The 21,040-nt window shown below is 34.7% G+C and overlaps 1 protein-coding gene across 7 annotated transcripts in view; it reads right to left on the reverse strand.

The window, feature by feature from the left end:
• JMJD1C (jumonji domain containing 1C) overlaps nt 1-21,040 on the reverse strand; it is a 162,269-nt gene that overhangs the window by 67,119 nt on the left and 74,110 nt on the right. For 2 of the 7 annotated variants that reach the window (XM_006759384.2, XM_006759389.2), the window contains exons 1-2: nt 18,686-19,277; nt 14,729-14,842 (exon numbers count right to left, since the gene is read on the reverse strand). Coding sequence is in view for 1 of the 7 variants with exons in the window: in XM_006759387.2 (XP_006759450.2) it covers nt 14,729-14,842 (114 nt within the window). In the remaining 6 variants the exon portion in view is untranslated. Of the gene's footprint in view, nt 1-14,728; nt 14,843-18,680; nt 19,278-21,040 lie in introns of those variants that run through there. The other 5 variants (XM_006759387.2, XM_015561092.1, XM_015561093.1 and 2 more) reach the window with 4 other exon arrangements.

Consider the following 21,040-nt stretch of genomic DNA (forward strand, 5'->3'; position numbering starts at 1 on the left):
AAACACCTCAGCCAGGCTCTGGCCTACCTCTTTGGGGCAATCCATCCAGGATCCCTAGATGGGTGGGTGGGGCCTATCTCTTTGGGGCAATATATTGCAGAGCTCCTGCACTGTGAAGGAGCACAGGCCTAGCTGGGGGACCGCCACCCTACCCCCCCGCCCCCGTGCACGAATTTCATGCACCAGGCCTCTAGTATATGAAAAAAACATTAAGAAAAATTCTCAACAATGGGCTTTATAAAGGACTGGAAGGAACTGTTAGTATGTGATGGAACCTAATCCCTTGAAACCAGGAGTGGATGTGGGAGAAAAAATAAAAGCTCATCCTTCTGAGGTACTTGAGGTATGTACTACATTTTCATAGTTTACATACTGAAAAATATCTAAAAGATCATTAAGCCTAAAGATTATATATACATGAGAACACCTTATGCATCCAGATATTTTATTCATCCCTGTTGTACAGAATTTTCTATGTCCAAAAATGGTATTGCATCAATGGCAGAGGGGAGAAAGCTTATTAATTGGGAGCAATAACATGTTATTTCCCAGAAAAAAAATCTAGAAAAGTACTGGATTTAAAAACAAAAATATCTTACACTACTTGTAAATTTTATATATATATAAGTGCAAATATGATGGAAACATTATTACCCATTTCGAATTAACTTTTATCAAATAAGTAGGCCTAAAGATATCAAAGAATGTGTGAGTGATATAAAAAATTCGATATGGAAAAAAAATTGATATGGAATTAGCCTGATTAGGTAATTAGGGTCATGGACAGCTAGGAGAAAAATCACAGTATCAAGATTAAAGAGGAAGTAGAGCTGGTAGGCCACTGTCTGCTGGAGGCCTCTTTTCTATGCTGACTTGACAAGCCTGCTTTGAAGGCATCCACTTTTTCAATTGTCTTAATCTACAGTCCAATATCTCTAAATAAAGGGGGAGAAGGGTGCACTAAAAATGTGGTGGTGGTGGTGGCGGGGTTACCATTAGCATAATGACTGGGCAGCAGACTACAGGCATTTAAATGTGCTAAAGCCAGAGATGTCTACCCTCCTACAATTCACTACAAAGCAAAGAATCAAATATCAATAGTACCCATGACTGTTAATTTTGTGTGTCAGTTTTGCTAGGCTATGGTATCCATTTATCTGGTCCAACACCAGTCTAGATGTTGCTGTGAAGTTATTTTTTAGATGTAATTAACATTTCAATCAGTAAACTGAGTAAAGCAGATTACTCTCCATAATGTGCCTGGGCCTCATCCAATCAGTTGAAAGACTCAAGAAAAAGAATGAGGCCCTGCAAAGAAAAAGAATTCGACCTCCAGACACTATTTGCAGACTTTCCAGACTGCTTCTCTGCTCTGCGGATTTTACATTTGCCTGCCCCCAAAATTAAATTAGTAATTTAAAACCACCCAGCCTCCCACCCCTCCCTTTCCTCGACACAAATGCTTGCAGGCACACATAATCTTTTATTTTGTTTTTGTTTTTTACATAATGATTGCTCACACTTTACACAGTCACTTAGGTGACACACTCAGTTCTTTTGTTACCCCATTTGATTTCCACAAGAACCCCCAGTGGAGTCAGTGTAAGTGTTCCCTTTATTTATTTATTTATTTATTTATTTATTATTTATTTCAGAGAGGATGGGATAGGGAAATAGAGATAGAAGTATCAATGATGAATCATGGATTGGCTGCCTCTTTACAGAGAAGAAGGGAGAGGGACAGAGAGTTAGAAACATCGATTAGAGAGAAACATCAATCAGCTGCCTCCTGCACACCTCCCACTGGGGATGTGCCCTCAACCAAGGTACATGCCCTTTACCAGAATCGAATCTGGGACCCTTCAGTCCACAGGCCAACGCTCTATCCATTGAGCCAAACCAGTTAGAGCAGGCACACACATCTTAAGGGTTTTGTTTCTCTGGAGAATCCAAAGATAATGCCTATTAAGGAACACTATTAGCTTTCCTTATCTTTTTCCCATCTTCTAAACCCGTGCTTTCTGAGAAAAAATAAAGCCAAGAAAAGGAAACTGGCAAAAATATGTGGTATTAATGCATTAGTTGATACCAAAGTAAAGGACACTATGAATATACCTCTATTTTAGAACTTTTGGCATGTTGCTGTAACTATATTTTGTCTCGCCCCCTGATCTGAAAGAGACTCAAGTATTTTATCTGACTTTAAATCATAGCATCTAGCAAAGTGACTGGCACATAGCAATAAATGAATGTCTTTATGTTATAGTTCTGAATCTTTTTTCCTTGAATCTTAAAAACATATCTTCTCTAAAGGTAGGTCTGTGCCTATTAATTTACATAACAAAAGTTACACTCCAACAACTGTATACTTTAATATGATTTATCTTAAGATTTAACAATCGCCGAAACCGGTTTGGCTCTGTGGATAGAGCGTCGGCCTGCGGACTGAAGAGTCCCGGGTTCGATTCTGGTCAGGGGCATGTACCTGGGTTGCGGGCACATCCCCAGTGGGAGATGTGCAGGAGGCAGCTGATCGATGTCTCTCTCTCATCGATGTTTCTGACTGTCTCTCTCCCTTCCTCTCTGTGGAAAATCAATAAAATATATTAAAAAAAAGATTTAACAAACATTTAGACAAATTATGCAGTTGTAGGAAAGTGAAATAAAGTGGTACCCTAAGTAATTAGAAGAGTGTGGTACCAGCATAAGGACAGACATATAGACTAACAAAATAGAGAGCTTAGAAATAAATTCGAGAATAAATGGTCAATTGATTTTCAACAGGGGTGCCAAGATTATATTCAACAGGAAAAGGACAAATAATTTCAACATATGGTGTTGGAAACTTGGATATCCACATGAAAAAAAATTAAGTTGGACTCTTACCTTATAACTATATTAGAAATTAATTAAAATTGGGCCAGAGGCTTAAATGTACACAAACACTAAAACTATGAAACTCTTAAATGAAATTTTTCATGATGCTGAAGTTGGTATTAATTTCTCAGTTATGATACCATAAGCATATGCAAAAAAAGAAAAATAGGTAAATTGGACTTCATAAAAATTTTAAAACTTTATACATAAAAAACTATTAAACTGTAAAGAATTCAGTGTTGTTTTTTTTAATTAAGAGAGAAAAGAAAACTCAAAGAATGGAAGAAAATATTTGCAAAGCATCTATCTGATAAATAGAGAATGATAAAACTCCTAAACTCAATAAAAATAAACAATTAAAAAATGGGCAAAGAACTTCATACCCATTAGGATGGTTATTCTTAAGAAAATGAAAAACAAGTATTCTTAGATATTGAGAAATTGGAACCCTTGTTGGTGAGAATATAAAATGGTACAGATACTACCAAAAAAAAGAGTTTTTGGATCTTCATCAACAGTAAAACACAAATTTCCATATGCTTCAACAATTGCATTCTCAGATGTATGCCCATAAGAATTGAAAGGCAACTGTGGAAAACAGCATAGCGTTTCCTCAAAAAAATTAAAAATGGAACTTCCATTTGACCCAGTAATCCCACTTCTAGGATCAGAAAGGATATATGCACCCCTATGTTCATAGCAGCACAATTTACAATAGTTAAGATTTGGGAACAGCCTAAGTGCCCATCAGTAGATGAGTGGATTAGAAAACCGTGATACATCTACACATGGAATTCTATGCAACTGTTAAAAAAAAAAAAAAGGAGCTCTGCCCTAGCTGGTTTGGTTCAGTGGACAGAGTGTTGACCTACAGACTGAAGGGTCCCAGGTTCAATTCCAGTCAAGGGCACATGCCTGGACTGTGGGCTCTATCCCAGTAGAGGGTGTGCAGGACAGTGATACATCTACACATGGAATACTAGGCTGCTGTAAAAAAGAAGTGACTCCTATCATTTGCAACAGCATGGATGGAACTGGAGAAATAAACCAGTCAGTAAAATAAATGTCACTCATTTGTGTAATATAATGAACAACATAAAAAACAACCCAAATGTCCATCAATAGATGAATCAATAAAAAGTGATTCATACATAAAATAAAATATAAAGCCATAAAAAGAAATGAAATTCTGATATGCTAGAACACAAGTGAAACTTAAAGACATAATAGGTGAAATAAGCCAGTCCAAAAAAAAAAAAAAAAAGAACAAGTATTGTATAATTCTACTTATATATGGTATCTAGAATAGGCAAAGAAAGTACAGACTAGGAAAGTAGAGCAGCAGCTACCTGGGGCTGCGGAGAAGACAGTATTGAGAAGTGGGGAGTTATTGTTTAACTACAGGCCCAGTGCATGGATTTGTGCACTGATGGGGTCCCTCGGCCTGGCCTGTGGGGATCGGGCTAAAACCAGCAGCCCGACATCCCCTAAGAGCCCCAGATTGCAAGAAGGTGCAGGCCAGGCTGAGGGACCCCCACTGCCTGTGCACAAATTTTGTGCACTGGGCCTCTAGTAGATAAATAAAAGCAATGAATGCATATATTATGTGAGTTTAGTAGCCCATCAGCAGATGGGTGATTAAAAAAAACAGTGGTACATCTACACAATGGAATACTACGCTGCATAAAAAAGAAGTGACTCCTATCATTTGCAACAGCATGGATGGAACTGGAGAAATAAACCAGTCAGTAAAATAAATGTCACTCATTTGTGTAATATAATGAACAACATAAACTGAGGAACCAAAATAGAACCAGAGTCATAGAAGCATCGAACAGACTGTCCAACCTATGAGGGAAGGCAGGGGGTGAGGGGATAAGAGATCAACCAATGTACTTGTATGTATGTATAGGAATAAAACCAATGGTCACAGATCGGGGAGGTGGGGGGGGGAGAGACATGCTGGGAGGTGGGGGAGGCCAGGGAGAGGTCAATGGAGGGAAAAGGAGACATATGCAATGCTTTAAACAATAAAAAATTTTAAATTAAACTAAAAAAATGATAAAAAAAACAAACAAACAATAATTAAATAAATGGTATAAACCAGATGTAGCAACAAAGGGTGTGCCTTGCAAGGAGTTAAAGAATATATAGCATTTTATTTTAGCTCTTTCATTGTTACTTCCTTCGCAGTGTTGCTTAGCTGATTCTATTAACTTCAACTGTAATTCAATGTTGCAATACGTATGCATATAAAATCTTTGGTTAATCTCTTCCCGCCCTCTCCTATACTCTGTCTCTAGTTTGACTAAGAAACACAAATATTAGACCTAAAGATCTTGTAAGGGTGGGGGTAGGTGGGAGAATAAACACTGACACACAAAAGTCACATGGAAACTAGTATTATGAGAAGCAAAACTTATGAGTAAGCAGAAGAAACCTGAGTGTAGAAAGGAGATTGAGGAAGGGGATAAAAGAAGGAATAGAGTATGTGACTTGAGTTCCTGACTTTCTAGTTCCTAATTCCATTTTGAATAAGGTTTAGCTGTACTTTCCTGCTATGGATGTCCATGACATTGCCTGTTAAATATTTATAATATCCCACAATCCTTTTTAATGTAAGTGAGCTTCTATTTCTGCTACCCATTTATTTGAAAGTTACTTACCAAAGACTTGTATAAATTAAATAAATTAATATAACCCGACGGCATTACACAAAACTAAGATAATAAAACAATCTGTTCTCCTCATAAGGCTAACATAAAAATTAATCAAAATAATGAACATGAAAATAGTTTGGAAACTGTTCAACTTTACAAATGTAAAATGTTAACAAACTGGGAAATAAAGTTTTAGTTTTCAGGTTTTAAATAATATGGCTATGAGGGTACGGGGGAGATAGATGGTGATGGGAAATAAATAATATGGCTGTGCTTTAGCAAGAATCTGCAAGTGGGCAGAAGGAATAAATAAATAATATTAATACATTTTGACTGGCAGAAACCAGAAAATCTTTGTAAATGGTTTAACTAGTGATGGCTTAGAATATTTGGAATCTGGTATCTATAGCATAATTTCACATACTTTAAATTCATAACAGCAGGCACAAAAAATTAAAAAGAGACTGGCAGATTTTTCAGCATATGATCATAACAGATTTGGTACCAGGAGAGAACTATTGCAGACTGTGACTTATGAATGTTTTTAATCTGAATATTGCAGAACAGCTCACACTTGTGCCAAATTTCAGTCAAAATAACATGTTCCTGGACTCCATGGGTACATCTTCAACACACAAGTTTTGCAACCGATTTTTACAAATGAAGAACTCCCTGTTTAATGGCAGTAGATATGTATTTGGGGTAAATCAACATACCTGGATTTATGGGACTTTAGTAAGCATATTTATGACTAACTTTGAAATTATGCCTATATAAAATCTGCAGGTGGGAGATAAAGGAATACTTAAACAGAGTACAGAGCAAAATTACTAAATATTAAAACATGATGTACCAACTTCAAATTTTAAAAAAGCCTACTTAAATAAGGAAGTACAATGACTGTTTTAGCTACTGGTTCCCCTTTTCTTGTAGTTCATTCTACTTTTTAGGTTTCAGCTTGGTTCCACTACTGCAAGCTGTCACTTTTGACTAGAAATGGAATAAAGCCAAGTACTACACAATAGTAGCTTCCTGCTCTGGCCTCATCTCCTAGACCACCCCCAGGCCACTGCCTCCCCACAGATGCTGATCCTATCAATAATCCACCAGCAGTCAATTCACAGCTATGGCTATGATCCTTTATTTTTTCACACTCATGGCACAGTGTATTATCATGCTACAAGTTCACAGTTGTCATTTTTAATGACTTTATGGCAATAAGGCACCTCTAAATTTCAATCAAATGTTAATATGAAGGTAAAGTGAAATAAAGGGAAATGCATATAAAAACTCAGGGACTAATTGAGAATGTGCTCAACTTCTGTCAAAATACAATTCAGAAACAAATATACAAAAGTACAGAATACAGAGCTCTCATTAAGTAATATTAATCCAAACAATACTGCTATTACAATTTTGCATAACTGTGATTTGCATTGGCACTGCCTAAACTCAATAGTCCCCTCTTTTAAAATAAACCTAGATTTAGGTTGAATGTCTCTCATCCATGAGACTAAAATAAATCAAATTTCGCAGAATTATGGCTCCAAGTGTTCTGAAAGAAACCTCAAAGGTCATTTAATTCAATTCTTATTCAAGGCTTAGAGAGGACTTCCAAACTTATAGTACTCATCTACATAGCCTTATCAGCCCAAAGCCAAACAAATAAACTTAAACACACACACACATACACCCAAAAACAATTCTGTACCTTGTCTGAATATGACTTATACTTTTTGAAATACAAATAACTATCTGCAGTAAATGGAGCTTATACCTTTCTTTCCCTGTGGGGAGAAAAAAAAACGTATTTTTTTGTGGCAGGTACCACACAAGGGTTCCACATCTTTTTAAATATTATTTCCTTAAAATAATAGTTTAAGAAACCACCATAGAATCTTACATTTTTTTAAAAAAAGGGGGTGGGGGTGGGGAGAACAAACACTACTATGAAAACATGTTGTGTTTTACACTGACCATAGCTTATACTGAGAGTGATAGTTTATCTAGCACCAGCTGCAGAAAAGAATATAGCAAGAGCCCCAGAGAAGACAAATAAGACAGACGGTTAAAAGTAAGAGGGGCAGAGTAATGTCCAATGGTTGCAGTGTATGGTAGGAAGAGTTTAAATATCTATCAAAACGGTTTAAGATAACATCTACAAAAATAAAAATTTAGAGCATGTCTAAATAGCTACCTTTTACTGAGCATCCTATGTAGTAATAAACTCTTCAATATATCATTTTATTTATTCTTCATAACAACCCTAAGGGAGATAGTATGGTTATCTTATAGATGAGGAAACCATTTATATTGAGTGCTTTAGACTTTCCCAATGTCACAAACTAACAAACAACAAAGCTTGAATTTGAAATATATCTACATGAACTGATTTGAAAATTCATGGTCATTAAAATTATGCTAGACTGATGATTCTCTCTTTTTTTTTTATATATATATATTTTATTGATTTTTTACAGAGAGGAAGTGAGAGATATAGAAAGTTAGAAACATTGATGAGAGAGAAACATCGATCAGCTGCCTCCTGCACATCTCCCACTGGGGATGTGCCCACAACCCAGGCACGTGCCCTTGACCGGAATTGAACCCGGGACCCCTCAGTCCGCAGGCCGACGCTCCATCCACTGAGCCAAACCGGTTTCGGCGACTGATGATTCTCTTGGAAAAAAGACTCTAGTGAAGACCCAATCAAGTAACTGCTTCTGATATATTACAAAACAGATGTCACTGTTATGTAGAAAATTTTGTTGCTCTCTTGCTTCAAAACCTCCAATAATTCATATGGCCTACAAGATAAGTCAGTTAGTAACTGTACTTAGCGATCATTTTCCTCTTTTACCTGGCCCCAGAATACTTATTATTTAGTATGATGCCTACTATTCAAAAAACTCCCTTCTCTAGCTAGGCTGATATTCTACTTTCCCCTAAATCTACCTTCTCTAACACTGATCATGTTGTCTTTTCTGCCAAATGTCTGCATTAGGCTCCCTGTCTTGCACTTCCATCTCCGTTAAAATGAATCCTGTTCCAAGTTTTACCTCCTTCATGAGACTTCTTTAACCATTTCAATCTTTACTGACTCCTTTCCTTGTCTTTACTATGTATCTTTTTGATTACGTAAATCAAGATATTTCAAGGAAATTGTTTTTATATGAGTTCTTCTAGAATATAACAAACTCCTTGGGGAGAAAAAGGACTTACACTTTTATCAACTTTTTAAAACCATTAAGCAACTAGCAGGATGTTGTGAATGGGAAAACCACAGAATTTAAATAACTGTTAAATGAATCAAGTCAGTGAGATATTTCCAAGGCCAGACATTAAAAAAATTAGGAGTAAGCCTAAGCATAAAATTTCCATTTAAATACTTCCTTTTGGGGGAAAAACCAAGTATCAAAAGTCAGTGGAACACCAAGAGCTCTCTAGCCCCTACTTCTCTGATCTGGGCTATGTCTATCACAACTACAATGCAGATGCTCTCATTTATGGTGGTATGGGGGTGTGGGTGCGTTCTACCTCCATATCCAGTGTTTCATAGTAATTCTTACAAAACATCTCTCTTAAGATCAAGTTTAATTATCATTGCAAAAATTAAAAAAAAAAAAACCCAAATTTTTATCTTTAACAAATAGCAACAGTTTGCTGGGCTGTTTCTGGAAGTCATTTTATTTTTTTTCCTTTAGTAAAATTAATAGGGGTGTAACAATTTTTAATACTAGAAAGAAAAGGAAACAAATCAGAAGAATTCTGGGACAGAACCATTTACATAACTACACTAATAAATTCTGGACCAGGTCAAATTCCCATTTCCTCTGTAAGAATGTTATAGTTTTAAAATGCTCTAAAGTGATGTATCTGAAGTGAGAGTAAAGAAAAGTTTTTTTCTACCCACCCAAATAATACTAACACAACATTCTGTCTATTTCCTTCTGTAAACTATTAGCAGTATCATATTAGAACCCTGGGGGGAAAATGTGCTTATAAGACATATTACTACCAACAAGATTTTGAAACATTTGTCAGTGGCTCACTTATGGCAAATATTTAATTTAATTCCAAATATAACATTTGGCTAGTAACAACCAAACAACCAGCTAATTATTATTTTTTAAATCCTCACCCGAAGATATTTTTCCATCGATTTTCAGAGAGAGTGGAAGAGAAAGGGAAAGACAGAAATACTGATGTGAGAGAAACACATCGATTGGTTGCCTCCTGCAGGTGCCCCAACCTGGGCCCTGGCCGGGGAGGAGCCTGCAACTGAGGTACATGCACTTGATCAGAATCAAATCCGGGACTTAGGCCCCAACTAATTGTTTACCTTAGCCGACTAAGGATTAAATTTCACCCTCCATCACATTATCTTATCTTGGTTGTGAAGCAACTCCAAACTCCATAGGACAGTAACAAAAATTTAGAAGAAAAAAAAGACATCTCTGCTACACTCCACTATCTAAACTATTGGTAACTTATCCTGGGCAATCAACTGAGTTGTTTTTAGTAAACCTGGTATGTCGAGCAACAACTATCTTAGGGATATTCTGAAACTATATCCAATAAATTTATATAAATCAGTGATGGAAAAATTGTGGATCAAAATGGACTCAAACGGGGAAATGAACTTTCTCACTGAAGGACTACGGAATGATAAATATACAGATCTGATAAAGTCCAGACACATTCATTAACTAAATAATGTAAGACTCTTCTCTGTTCAACACTTTAGGCAATATTTGGTCCAGGTAATAAGAAAATACTCAGGTTTGCTCCACCCATTTTTTTCCCCTTTAACCAGCAATTCACAGCACAATATCTAATTTTAATAAGGTAGTTCCATGTCTATATTTTATGACAGATACTGTAGTATTAATAATCTTATTTCTAACCTTTGATCAGTTTATTATAACCCAGAACTTCAGATAGAATCATTCCTTCAGTTCTAGGATGATTCTACTCTATTCTAGTGAAAATGTCTCACTACAATGAATTTCTAAAATACAGTAAGATAAACATAAAGCATAATTCTGAACAGGCACATTCTGTTTTAAATCTCTAATGGTTTTAAATTAGTGCTTTTTGTATTATTCCTCCATTACCATTAAAAGCAAAGAGGATTGTTATCCCTGGAAAATACTGGACTAATAAGGCAGACTAAACCCAGGTGAATGATATCAGTCATGTACAATTTTCAGGTAAAAAAATAATTTTTATATCCTCTATGAAGCAACCAATCTGAAATCTGTAGGTGTTAATGGCCAGAAGCCAAAATCCAAGGCAAGATGATTTCAAAATCATGCTAAAAGTTCAATGTCATATTTCATTATATAATTAGTTTTTATATGAATTTGATCGTAAGTTTACATTTTAATGGAAACATTTTTTAAAAACGTTTGTAATTACCCTCCAAAGTAACAATACTAAAGAAATCGTAACTCAAATGACAAAAAACAAACCCAGAACGATAAAAAGCACCTTTAAGAATCAATATTCGTTTTTTTTCTTCCTTCTTCGCAGGCAGCTAAAAGACAGAAGAATATGCAAAGTTCCCTCCTGCTTCCTCTCTTTTCCCCCTACCCCTTTACTTCAAACTTAACTGCAGCCAAGCAAGATCAGGAAATCTAAAAGGCACAAGCAAAAACTCATTTGTGTGCAAATGGAATGAAAAAATAGAATTAACAATACCATGGTATGCTGCTTCAGTTGTTTAATTAATATGCATCCATTATACTGTCTATAACATATTGCTTTGATTTTTCTGTTTATTCAACTTCCTTTCCAAACTATTAAAAACTGTAATCTATGATTGGCTATATTGCAATCTTCCAACTACAGGTCACTTAAAAAAACCTGACTATATCAACTAACTTAATACATGCCACCTGATATTCAATGGATTGAGATCATTCAGAGAGGTAAGTGTAGGACTCATACTGGTGACCTAAAAGTGAAAATATCTGTATTAATTCCAAGTCATCTGTTTCCTAAACTGGTGACCTCAAAGTGAAAATATCTGTATTAATTCCAAGTCATCTGTTTCCTAACCATTATCTTACAATATTGTTATCATTGTGATATTCTAAAAAATAGGAACTAACCCAGAAAAAAAATAGGTCTATGCAACTATTAAAGAAACTAAAGGGAGCATATTACTACAGAATAAAATGCTGAGAACTCGCCCGCCAGTGTGGCTCAATGGTTGATCACTGATCTATGAACCAGAAGGTCACACTTTGATTCCTGGTCAGGGCACAGGCCCAGGTTGTGGGCACATGCCCAGGTTGTGGGGTCGATCCAATGTGGGGCATACAGGAGGCAGCTGATGAATAATTCTCTCTCAGTATTATTGTTTCTATCTCTTGCTCCCTCTCTGAAATCAATAAAAATATATTAAAAAAATAAAAATGCTAAGAACTCAAGTAGAAAGATGACAGATGGAAATTCCCACTACAAAAAACATTTAATTAGATTCGCAGCACAGCATCATTTGTAGGAATTTTAAATACACTACTTATGTATGCTCATCATTGTATACACAAAGGCCATTTCCAAAGATGACTTTTCCTCATCACACTAAGTCTATAAAGGACAATTAACACCCAGATTCAGAAGAAATTGCCTCATCAGCCAATCAATGATTCTCTCTCATCATTGATGTTTCTATCACTCCCTCCCTCCTCTCCCTTCCTCTCTGAAATCAATAAAAGTATTTTTTTTTAAAAGGAGGAAATGGCCTTATGAAATTTAAAGATGAAAAAAACAAGGAGACCATTTAAAAACTTGTTCAATTTTCCCCAAACCCATTTGACTTACACAGGTTACCCTAAGATTAAGATATGTCAAGACACTATTTACAAAATCTATGCCAGTAACAGCTGCCATGTTTAAGATGCCAAGGAATTTAATGTACTGTTTGGACAACTGGTTGGGAAATGCATTCTGGGATAAAGCTATTCTAATTATATTAACTCTAAAATTGCTTCCTTTACCTAGAATATGTCTATATTTTCCAAATTCATTTAAACATTTTTTAAGAACTACTAAGCCATCTTAGGTCTCTGCAGTAAATTTCAATCAAAACATTATAGCAAGAGTCTACTATGTATATATGTTTTTAATCCAATTAAAAACACTAAATATAAAAATTAAAACACACATAAAAAGCTCAATAGCAAACCATCTATTACTTCTAAAACTATTAAGAAATTCTAAAGATATGCTGGATCCTAAATCAAGTGTTCTTACTCCTTCCAATTTCTAAGAACTGCAGTTACATAATTCCTGAAACACAAATGGTTAAAATGTCAAGTGAATCACTTTACTTCTGGAAGAAATAGCATCCTTGTAGGACAGAGGTCGACTTATCTATACTAGCATAGCAATATAAGTAGCTTAGTAATAAATATAATCATACAGTTTACCAAAACAAACAGTACTCTTATGCCTTTATTTATTATTATTTTTGTTACTCTTCACCTGAGCATATTTTTCCCATTGATTTTTAGAGAGAGAGGGAGGGAGGGAGGAAGAGAGGGAAGGTGAAAGAGAGGGAGGGGAAGTGAGAAAAGGGGAGGAGAGAGAGGGGGGGGCTGAGATTGATTGAGGTCGATTGGTGCTGGGGATTGAATCTGCAACCCAGGTATGTGCCCTTGACCAGGAAGTGAACCTAAGACCCGTTCGATGCTCAGGCCGACACTTTCCACTGAGCAACACCGGCCAGGGTGTGTGCCTTTTTAATAAAACAATAGAATTATCAGATTCTAAAAGAGCTTTAAAAATGAAAAAAAAAACACACCCACAAACCTATGAAATGTTAACACATTCTTTTAATCATTATAACTTTTAATATACATACTGTAGAGTATTAGGCCATCTGGCAAAGGGTCTAGCTTTTTAAAGTAATTTCTACATAATGATTTCACTTCTCTAAATCAAATCCAAGCTGAAACTTCCAGAGTGCTTGCTAATCAGAAACCACAGATTTTTACCTAGACTTGCCTAGTCTAATTCCCACTAAAATAAATAAAACAAATTATAGTTAAGGCATACAGTAAGCTAAATGGCATTCACAATTAAAAACAAAATAAAACCCAAGGGAAAAGCTCTAACACCTCCACTATTAAACTGGGACTTGCTATGAATTTTTGGCTACACACAAAGTGCAAAAGGTAACAGGACAAAAATGAGGCCTTTTATTAATGAAGTAATGTGAAAAGACCAAAACACATCTATGTAGAGTTTAAAATAGGAAGTGGTATTTGACTAAGGTACTATCTCATTTTAGTAGATCTAAGAGAAGCTGCAAATAACTAATTCCCTAAGTATTATAACTCCATACACAACAAATCACTGCTCATTAACTCAAGCTCATGTTCTTCCCATAGAAACTATGCCTCTAACATTTTATTATTGAAAAAAACAGTATTCTGAAATAAATTAGGAATACAGACTTTCAGCCCCATTAAAAAAAAAAAGTCAAACTAGTTCACTTATCCTTTTTCTCAATGCAATTGCTACATTGTTTTAAACATTTAAGAAAAACCTATAAAATACAGATTAAATTTAACCTAAAATCCAAATATACAGAAACAAACTTCTGTGAAACTTTTACTTCTACTGTAAAAAAACTGTTAGCATGTCATAGAAAATTTAACATTTAGCTTACACGACTTTTAATGAGTTTCTTCACGATTTAACTCTAAAAGCCTACTAGAAAATGTTTTCCCAATTAAATGTAATCGTATTTTAATTAATCACAATCTAAATGAATATGCCCACTTAAAAATAAAATGAACTATCATGCTAAACTGCTATGTATGCATATAGTAAATACTAATTTCATAACATTAATTCACCCAATTCTTTTAGAGCTGGAGAAAAAGATAATATATACTAATAGCTAATGAGTTATTTTCTAACAATGATTATTTTGCATAGCAGAGACTTTTTTTGCTCATTTGTATATTCCCAGTGACAGAATGCTGCCTGACTCATAATAAATTCTCAGTATATATTGGTTGGTTGAATAAATTAATCATTCACCCTATAATCAAAATGTATTGAATTCCGTGCACACTTACATGTTAGCTGAAACTGAGTATTTAAAAGAATATCTGAGTGTCAGTGAAGTTTAATGCAGAGTTAACTTTCAAAAGAAACGTAAAATTTCTTACCTGGTAGGGCTGAAAGGCACTATCTTCGGCTAAAAACTCCAGTTGTTTATCCACAAGGAATTCTACTGCAGTGATTGAACGAGGCACGTGCTTTTCAACCAGGGGTTTGAATATCTGGTAAGAGATAAAAAAAATTTCTAATCGTTATTTTCTGGGTATTGCCCTAAAAACATGAAGGGTATATAGATACATTATAATGTATTATTGCCATTATAATGGTTTTAGGATATCAATTAAAATTAGTTTCCATATTATAATCTAGGGTAATGTTTTTATTCATACAATAGATTTTGTATTTATTAAAAAGGAATGAAGTAGATTTACAAAAGATGATGAAAAAATTTTAATATTTTAAGCCACAGTTTATTTTTTATGGGGTATAATGAAATATAATGTGTATAAAAAATTCTGCTAAGATTAAAAAAGGAGAAATTGCTCCTGAAAAAGTAAACTGGGTAAAAATATGTATCCCATCTCATTTAAAAATTTTTGAGTATTATTCTTTATAAAAGAGAGTAGTTACAATTTACACGCATAATTTTTTTCCCAGCTCACTTACATCAAGGATTTGCAATGATCAGGATGCATCTGGTCTTTTAACTCCGCCCTGGGTACTACCCACTCCCCGCCCCTGTCCCTACCCAAAGCACAAATAAAAATCCAGCTGCTGCAGTAAGAGCCACATGGGGGAGGGGAACAGGAAAAGAAGAGAGATGTAAGAAGTATTACACAAAACCCACCTTTCAGTAAAGGCTTTCCAGATAGCCACTACTTAAAAAGGGGGAAGGGGCCCAGGGTGAGGGAGGGGGGAGGAGCATTCATGTTCATTTGATTAAAGACTCATCTTTTACATAAAGGATTTCACTCATACCTTGACTGGGGGAGGGAGTGAGAAAGGCAGGAAACGAAGAGGAAGGAAATAAAGGTATTATGCATGCATTTTTTAAAATGACTATAACACTCGCTTTTGAAGTGGAAGCAGTTAGAGTAGAAACCAAGTGTCTTATATCCATGATACTGTTCTAAAACTTACAAACCATGGCTTTACTATAATAGAATCTAAGTTTGGAAAATGGTATTAACAACCAACTCAGTTTTTAAATTACTTTTATCAAGGATAAAATTTTCTTGCTTAGAAGGCAACCATGAGACTGTTTCTATGTAAACTAAAGCTTTTGGCACAGACAGTAAAAATCCCCTGGAGATCCAAAAGCCATAGTGTTTTCCCCCATTTCTTATAATGTCTTAAATATAACATCTTGGCAATCACAATAAACACTCCGAGGAAAAACTTTTCAAGATCCTTAGCTCAAAATGGCTCTTAAGGAGTTAATTTCTATATTTATAAAATTCCTTTTAAAAGCTTTCAATTCAATTCATTGAGGAGCCTAACAAATATATAATACGAGAACAAGCATTTAAACCATGCCTTATTTCTACACTATACACACCGTGAATTTAAAAGTAATATCCTCTTTCCTAAATTAAATCATGATATTCTTACATTCCTACTTAAATGTTCAGTATTTATGTTTAAAAAATAGAATCACAGTAAGATTCTCCCTCCCCTGTCCTAGGGCTGACCTTTTAAGGAAATGTACTACATATATATCAAAACTATTTTTATATGGGTTAGAATTACATTTCAAAACAGACATTCCCCCATTATTTAGCTATCTCCTGCTACTACTGTTGCCATCTAACACTTTCATTTACCAAGACTAAATCCCTAAAATTATCATTTCATAAAGTCCTATTCATAATTTTACCCAAGAAATGACTAAAGCTTGTAAGCAAAGACTATTTTATTTAGACTCTAAAATGTCTACCAGTATATGACTGATTGACATGAAATACATAACACTTTCATATTTTATCTTTGTTTAGTTTTTAGTCAACTAGAAAACACTGGAACCTTCTATGGAACTTTTAATCTTTGAACTTTAGCAAATGCTCTATTTCTTTTCAAATAGTACCAAGTCAGGTCACCGCATGAAGGTTAACAAAAAGGTCTACAAAAGGTATTATCTAAATGACTAAGGATACAATTCAATTAAGTAGGATTTGAAAAAAAAAGCAAACTTCTGAGTGCCTTTTTCTTACGCAAATAATACAGGTGGTTTGCATTTCCTAAGCGACTAATAATTTTATAATATGAAAAACATTCTTGTGAAGAGATCTCTCAGAACTCTTGTTTTTTAAGGTACATCAAGAGTTCTAAGGGTACATTTCAACAGGCCAACTTATAATTTAAATTACTGAGTTATGAAAAAAGCTTAGTTTCTAGACCAAAATTAAAAAGAATTTCTCATTTTATGGTAGCATTTAGCTACCAGCAATGTTAAAAAAGTACTTTTATAATGTTCTATTTCTGATATAGGAATACTTGCAATCATTTACAAATGGAGGTCAAAAGTATGCCATGTGTCTTAAATAGCAAATAGGGCCACAACTTGCAAATTTTAAATGTGCACTTATATTTAAACTACAAATATGTTCCCACCAAGTACCAATAAATATTTTTACATTTTTAAAAGAAATATTTCAATATATAGTAAAGGAGAAACCCTGAAAATCTGTGACTGTCCCTACTATATGGAAAATTAAACGCAATATATAAAGCTAAGTAGTTAAAACATATACGAATTTTTTAAAGTGGTAAATCAACGATGTATCTGTTATAGCCTAATCAAACATTTAGAAAACATCAACTTCGAAATAAAAAATGAATCCTACTGCTTTTATGAATCTGTACTAAATATTTCACGGGTATAGGTGCACTGGAATGTGAAGAAACTAGAACTCATGCATAACTAAGCAATTCAAGACTCTAAAGATATATCATTCTATGAGGAACTTCCATAGCCTAAGGGGAAGCAATGAGTTACCATCAGATGAAAGTCACAGTAGAATATAGACCTAATAAAAAAACAGTCTGTTATTCCATCTGATAAAAGCCTTCAAAAATCCAAATTAATTTAAAATTTAAGATTCATAGTTAAACAATATTTTTGCAATTTTGTCATTGAGTTAAGAGGTTTTTTTAAGGTACTCTGTCGGTGTTAACAATACTTTAAAGAATAGTCTGCAGCCAAAATAAATAACTTAGTTGAGAGCTGCATTTCTAGAGCCTGCATTTCTAGTAGGGCCTACCACGCTATAGGAAGAATGCTTAGAACAACTGTATCCTGTTTGGGGCTCCATGCTGCACCACATTCCATTCACATGAGGAAGAGGCAAACAGATGAGCCCTCCTCGAAAAATCATTTTTAAAACAAATCAGCTATACCTCTCCAACATAACTCAGCTGGTCAAGCAACCCATGTTAAAGCTCACCATTTAACATTTAACTGGAAATTCATGGAGTTTATGTCTGCAGTCCGAGTTTTTAACAATCGCCGGTTAACATTTCTTTTTCAAGTACAAAACTTGGGCTCATTAACTACAAAAATCTGATATAAATCTTGCTAAAGAATATACTGAAACAGAAAACAATCTAAGCAACATTTTAGGGGGAAAAAAAAAAAGCGGGGGCGGGGGTAGGGGGAGGCCTGGAGTGACTTGAAAGAACAAAGTCCAAATTCCCACCCAAGCAGGTCTATTGAAAAACACGATACTGTTAGCAAACAAGTTGGGGGTGGGGATGGGAGTACATCACACACAAAAAAAACTCCGAAAACACCCCCCACTCACTTAAAACATTATATTCTAAAAAACATAATCTGAAACATTTTTCTGTAAACAAACTCGTTTTTAAAATAATCTTTTTACAGTGTTATGAATTAACCCACACAATAAACTACTTTCTAAACAAATTAAATAGTTTAAAATTCTTAAAACTAAGAACACTAAGGCTAGATCTATAAAAGGCAGTGACCTTAATTCCTAAGACTGAGAAGCAAAACCAAATGTAAATTAAGACAAAAGAAAAAGGAAGCAGAAAAATACAAACCGTACTTTGTTCTTGATAATTTTAAAATATCTTTAAATCTCAGAAATCCACGACCCGGCTTTAAAGGTCAAGAAGTACAGCTGGTATTTCCATTTTGTTCTTGAGCAGTATTTTTTATCTAACCTAAATACTATTTCAGTCTTCAAAAAAAAGACAACACAACACAAACTCACAGGCAAATGGCTCTCAAACCAAGCATTTCTGAAATCACTTGCAACGTCGTCATTGTACAGGAGGAAAAGCCAAGACCACAAAACGAAGCAGAGGCTGTAACCTAACAAATCTCCGACGAGCAAATGACGATTTTCTGTCTGCTCCGGCTCAACCCCGGCAGTGATGAGGATTACAACTCGCTCTTTGTCATCAGCAGTGTGGTGTTAACGACTGAGAAATCCTGCAGCTGAAGCACTACTGCATCCTCCGATCTGGGTCAGGATAATTTCTCCCGAGGTCGCTTACATAACCAGTAAGATACTCCAAATAGAGAGAACAGCCATCCACCAGCTAGAGAAAGCCTTTCCCACTGTACTGTCTGCGTGGAAACAAACTGCAGTAGCTTCCAACAGTGCAGACACCCAAATGAGAACGACTACTTGGCTCAGGGCACACAGAGAAGGGAAGAGGCGGTGCTCTGTAAACTGTAACTAATCCCCGTCACAGGTGCTGATGGAGTCACTTCCAGCGCGAGTCACATTACTGGTGATTACTCATTTGGCTGCGGCCATAGAGACTGGCTCATAATTTTAACAACAGACAAAGACAGACTAGTGGCTAGACTGAAAGCTCAAGTTTACTGTCTCCTTCATAAAGCAAATGCAAATACAAAGTTTTTGCTTTCCAGATTTAACAAGGTAAGAAAGTGCAGAAAACAAATACTATATAAATCTCTCTCAAGTTGACAACAATTAAGCATAACTTTAAATCATCAAAAATACGTTCAGTGTTTTCAAGTAAAGGATTTATTATTAGTATAAGCATTTTTCCTTAAAAATATACTAATATAAACAACCTAAAGAAAAAAAGTTTAAAATAGTCTAAGTGAAATCAAATGACATAACCAACAATCTCAGAGGCGCTTTATTCAAAAGAAAAACCTGGTAATATTAATTTTGGCAGATTTTAAAAAATATTCCTGGAACATTTTCATTCTTTATAAAAACGATTTAATATAATTTAGTTATAAATAAACTCTACAATTTGACAAAAGTTTAATGACATATGTTTAGCTAAAATGTATTTTCTGATGTTATATGTACTTTTTTAAAATTTATTTTTATTGATTTCAGAGAGGAAGAGAGAGATAAAAACATCACTGAGAGAGAATCACTGATTGGCTGCCTCCTGCACACCCCCCACTAAGGATTGAGCCCACAACCTGGGCATGTGCCCTTGATCAGAATGGAACCCAGGATCCTTCAGTCCACAGGCCGACGTTCAATCCACTGAGCCAAACTGGCTAGGGCTCTAATATGTACTCTTAACTTCTTTCTAAACTGGAGTTATACCATACTGTCCAGCGTGGTAGCCACTAGCCACACATAATAGCTACTAAGCACCAGAAATGTGATTAATCTGAATTTTGAGATGTTTGCTGTATGTGTAATACACACGCTAAATATGAAAAAAAGTCAGATACCTGCAAGTGCAAGAAAACATTCACTTATTTCTTAATGATGTATGTGAATTGTATTTTATTATAAATTTGGCCCATGTAGGTATCTCAATTTCAAGAAATCTACAAATTCATATTGATTTTTTTTATACCACATATGCAAACAATTCATCAAGTCATATTAAGAGATAAACTTCAAGCCACCAGTCCTGTCAGTTTCATTTTAAAGGAAAACATCAAGTTAACAATGAAGATATTTTGAATTTAGTATATAATGGACTTGCACTTATAAAAATCTCAATCCATTTTTTGTTATAAATGCAAGATATGCATAATGGCTATTCTAAGAATGTTAGTAATATATAGCTTTAGAACACTGATGGTGCTAAAATACAAAACTTTAGAAAGAAGTATTTTTCAAAGAACGAGTCCAGTAAATATTAAATCATACACAACAGCCAAAGAAGTCATTCATAAACAACTCACGTAAAACATGGCTATAAAACACTATATGGGGGAAAAATAATTTGCAATGTCATATAAGTTACCAAAAACCAAAAAAACTTCATAAATATGGCAGCCTTATTATGAGCCCCAAACAGCAAAGAAACACAAAATATTTTATGCGGGTTATTATATTATAAACTACCAAATTTTAAATACATTCCATACTACATTTCTACCATTTATTGTATATTAGAGAGTGAGTTTGTTGGTTTACAGGATTCATCTTACAATTTCTTTTTTA

Source organism: Myotis davidii, unplaced genomic scaffold, assembly GCF_000327345.1.
Source record: "Myotis davidii unplaced genomic scaffold, ASM32734v1 scaffold655, whole genome shotgun sequence".
In the NCBI taxonomy this organism is placed as follows: Eukaryota; Metazoa; Chordata; class Mammalia; order Chiroptera; family Vespertilionidae; genus Myotis; species Myotis davidii.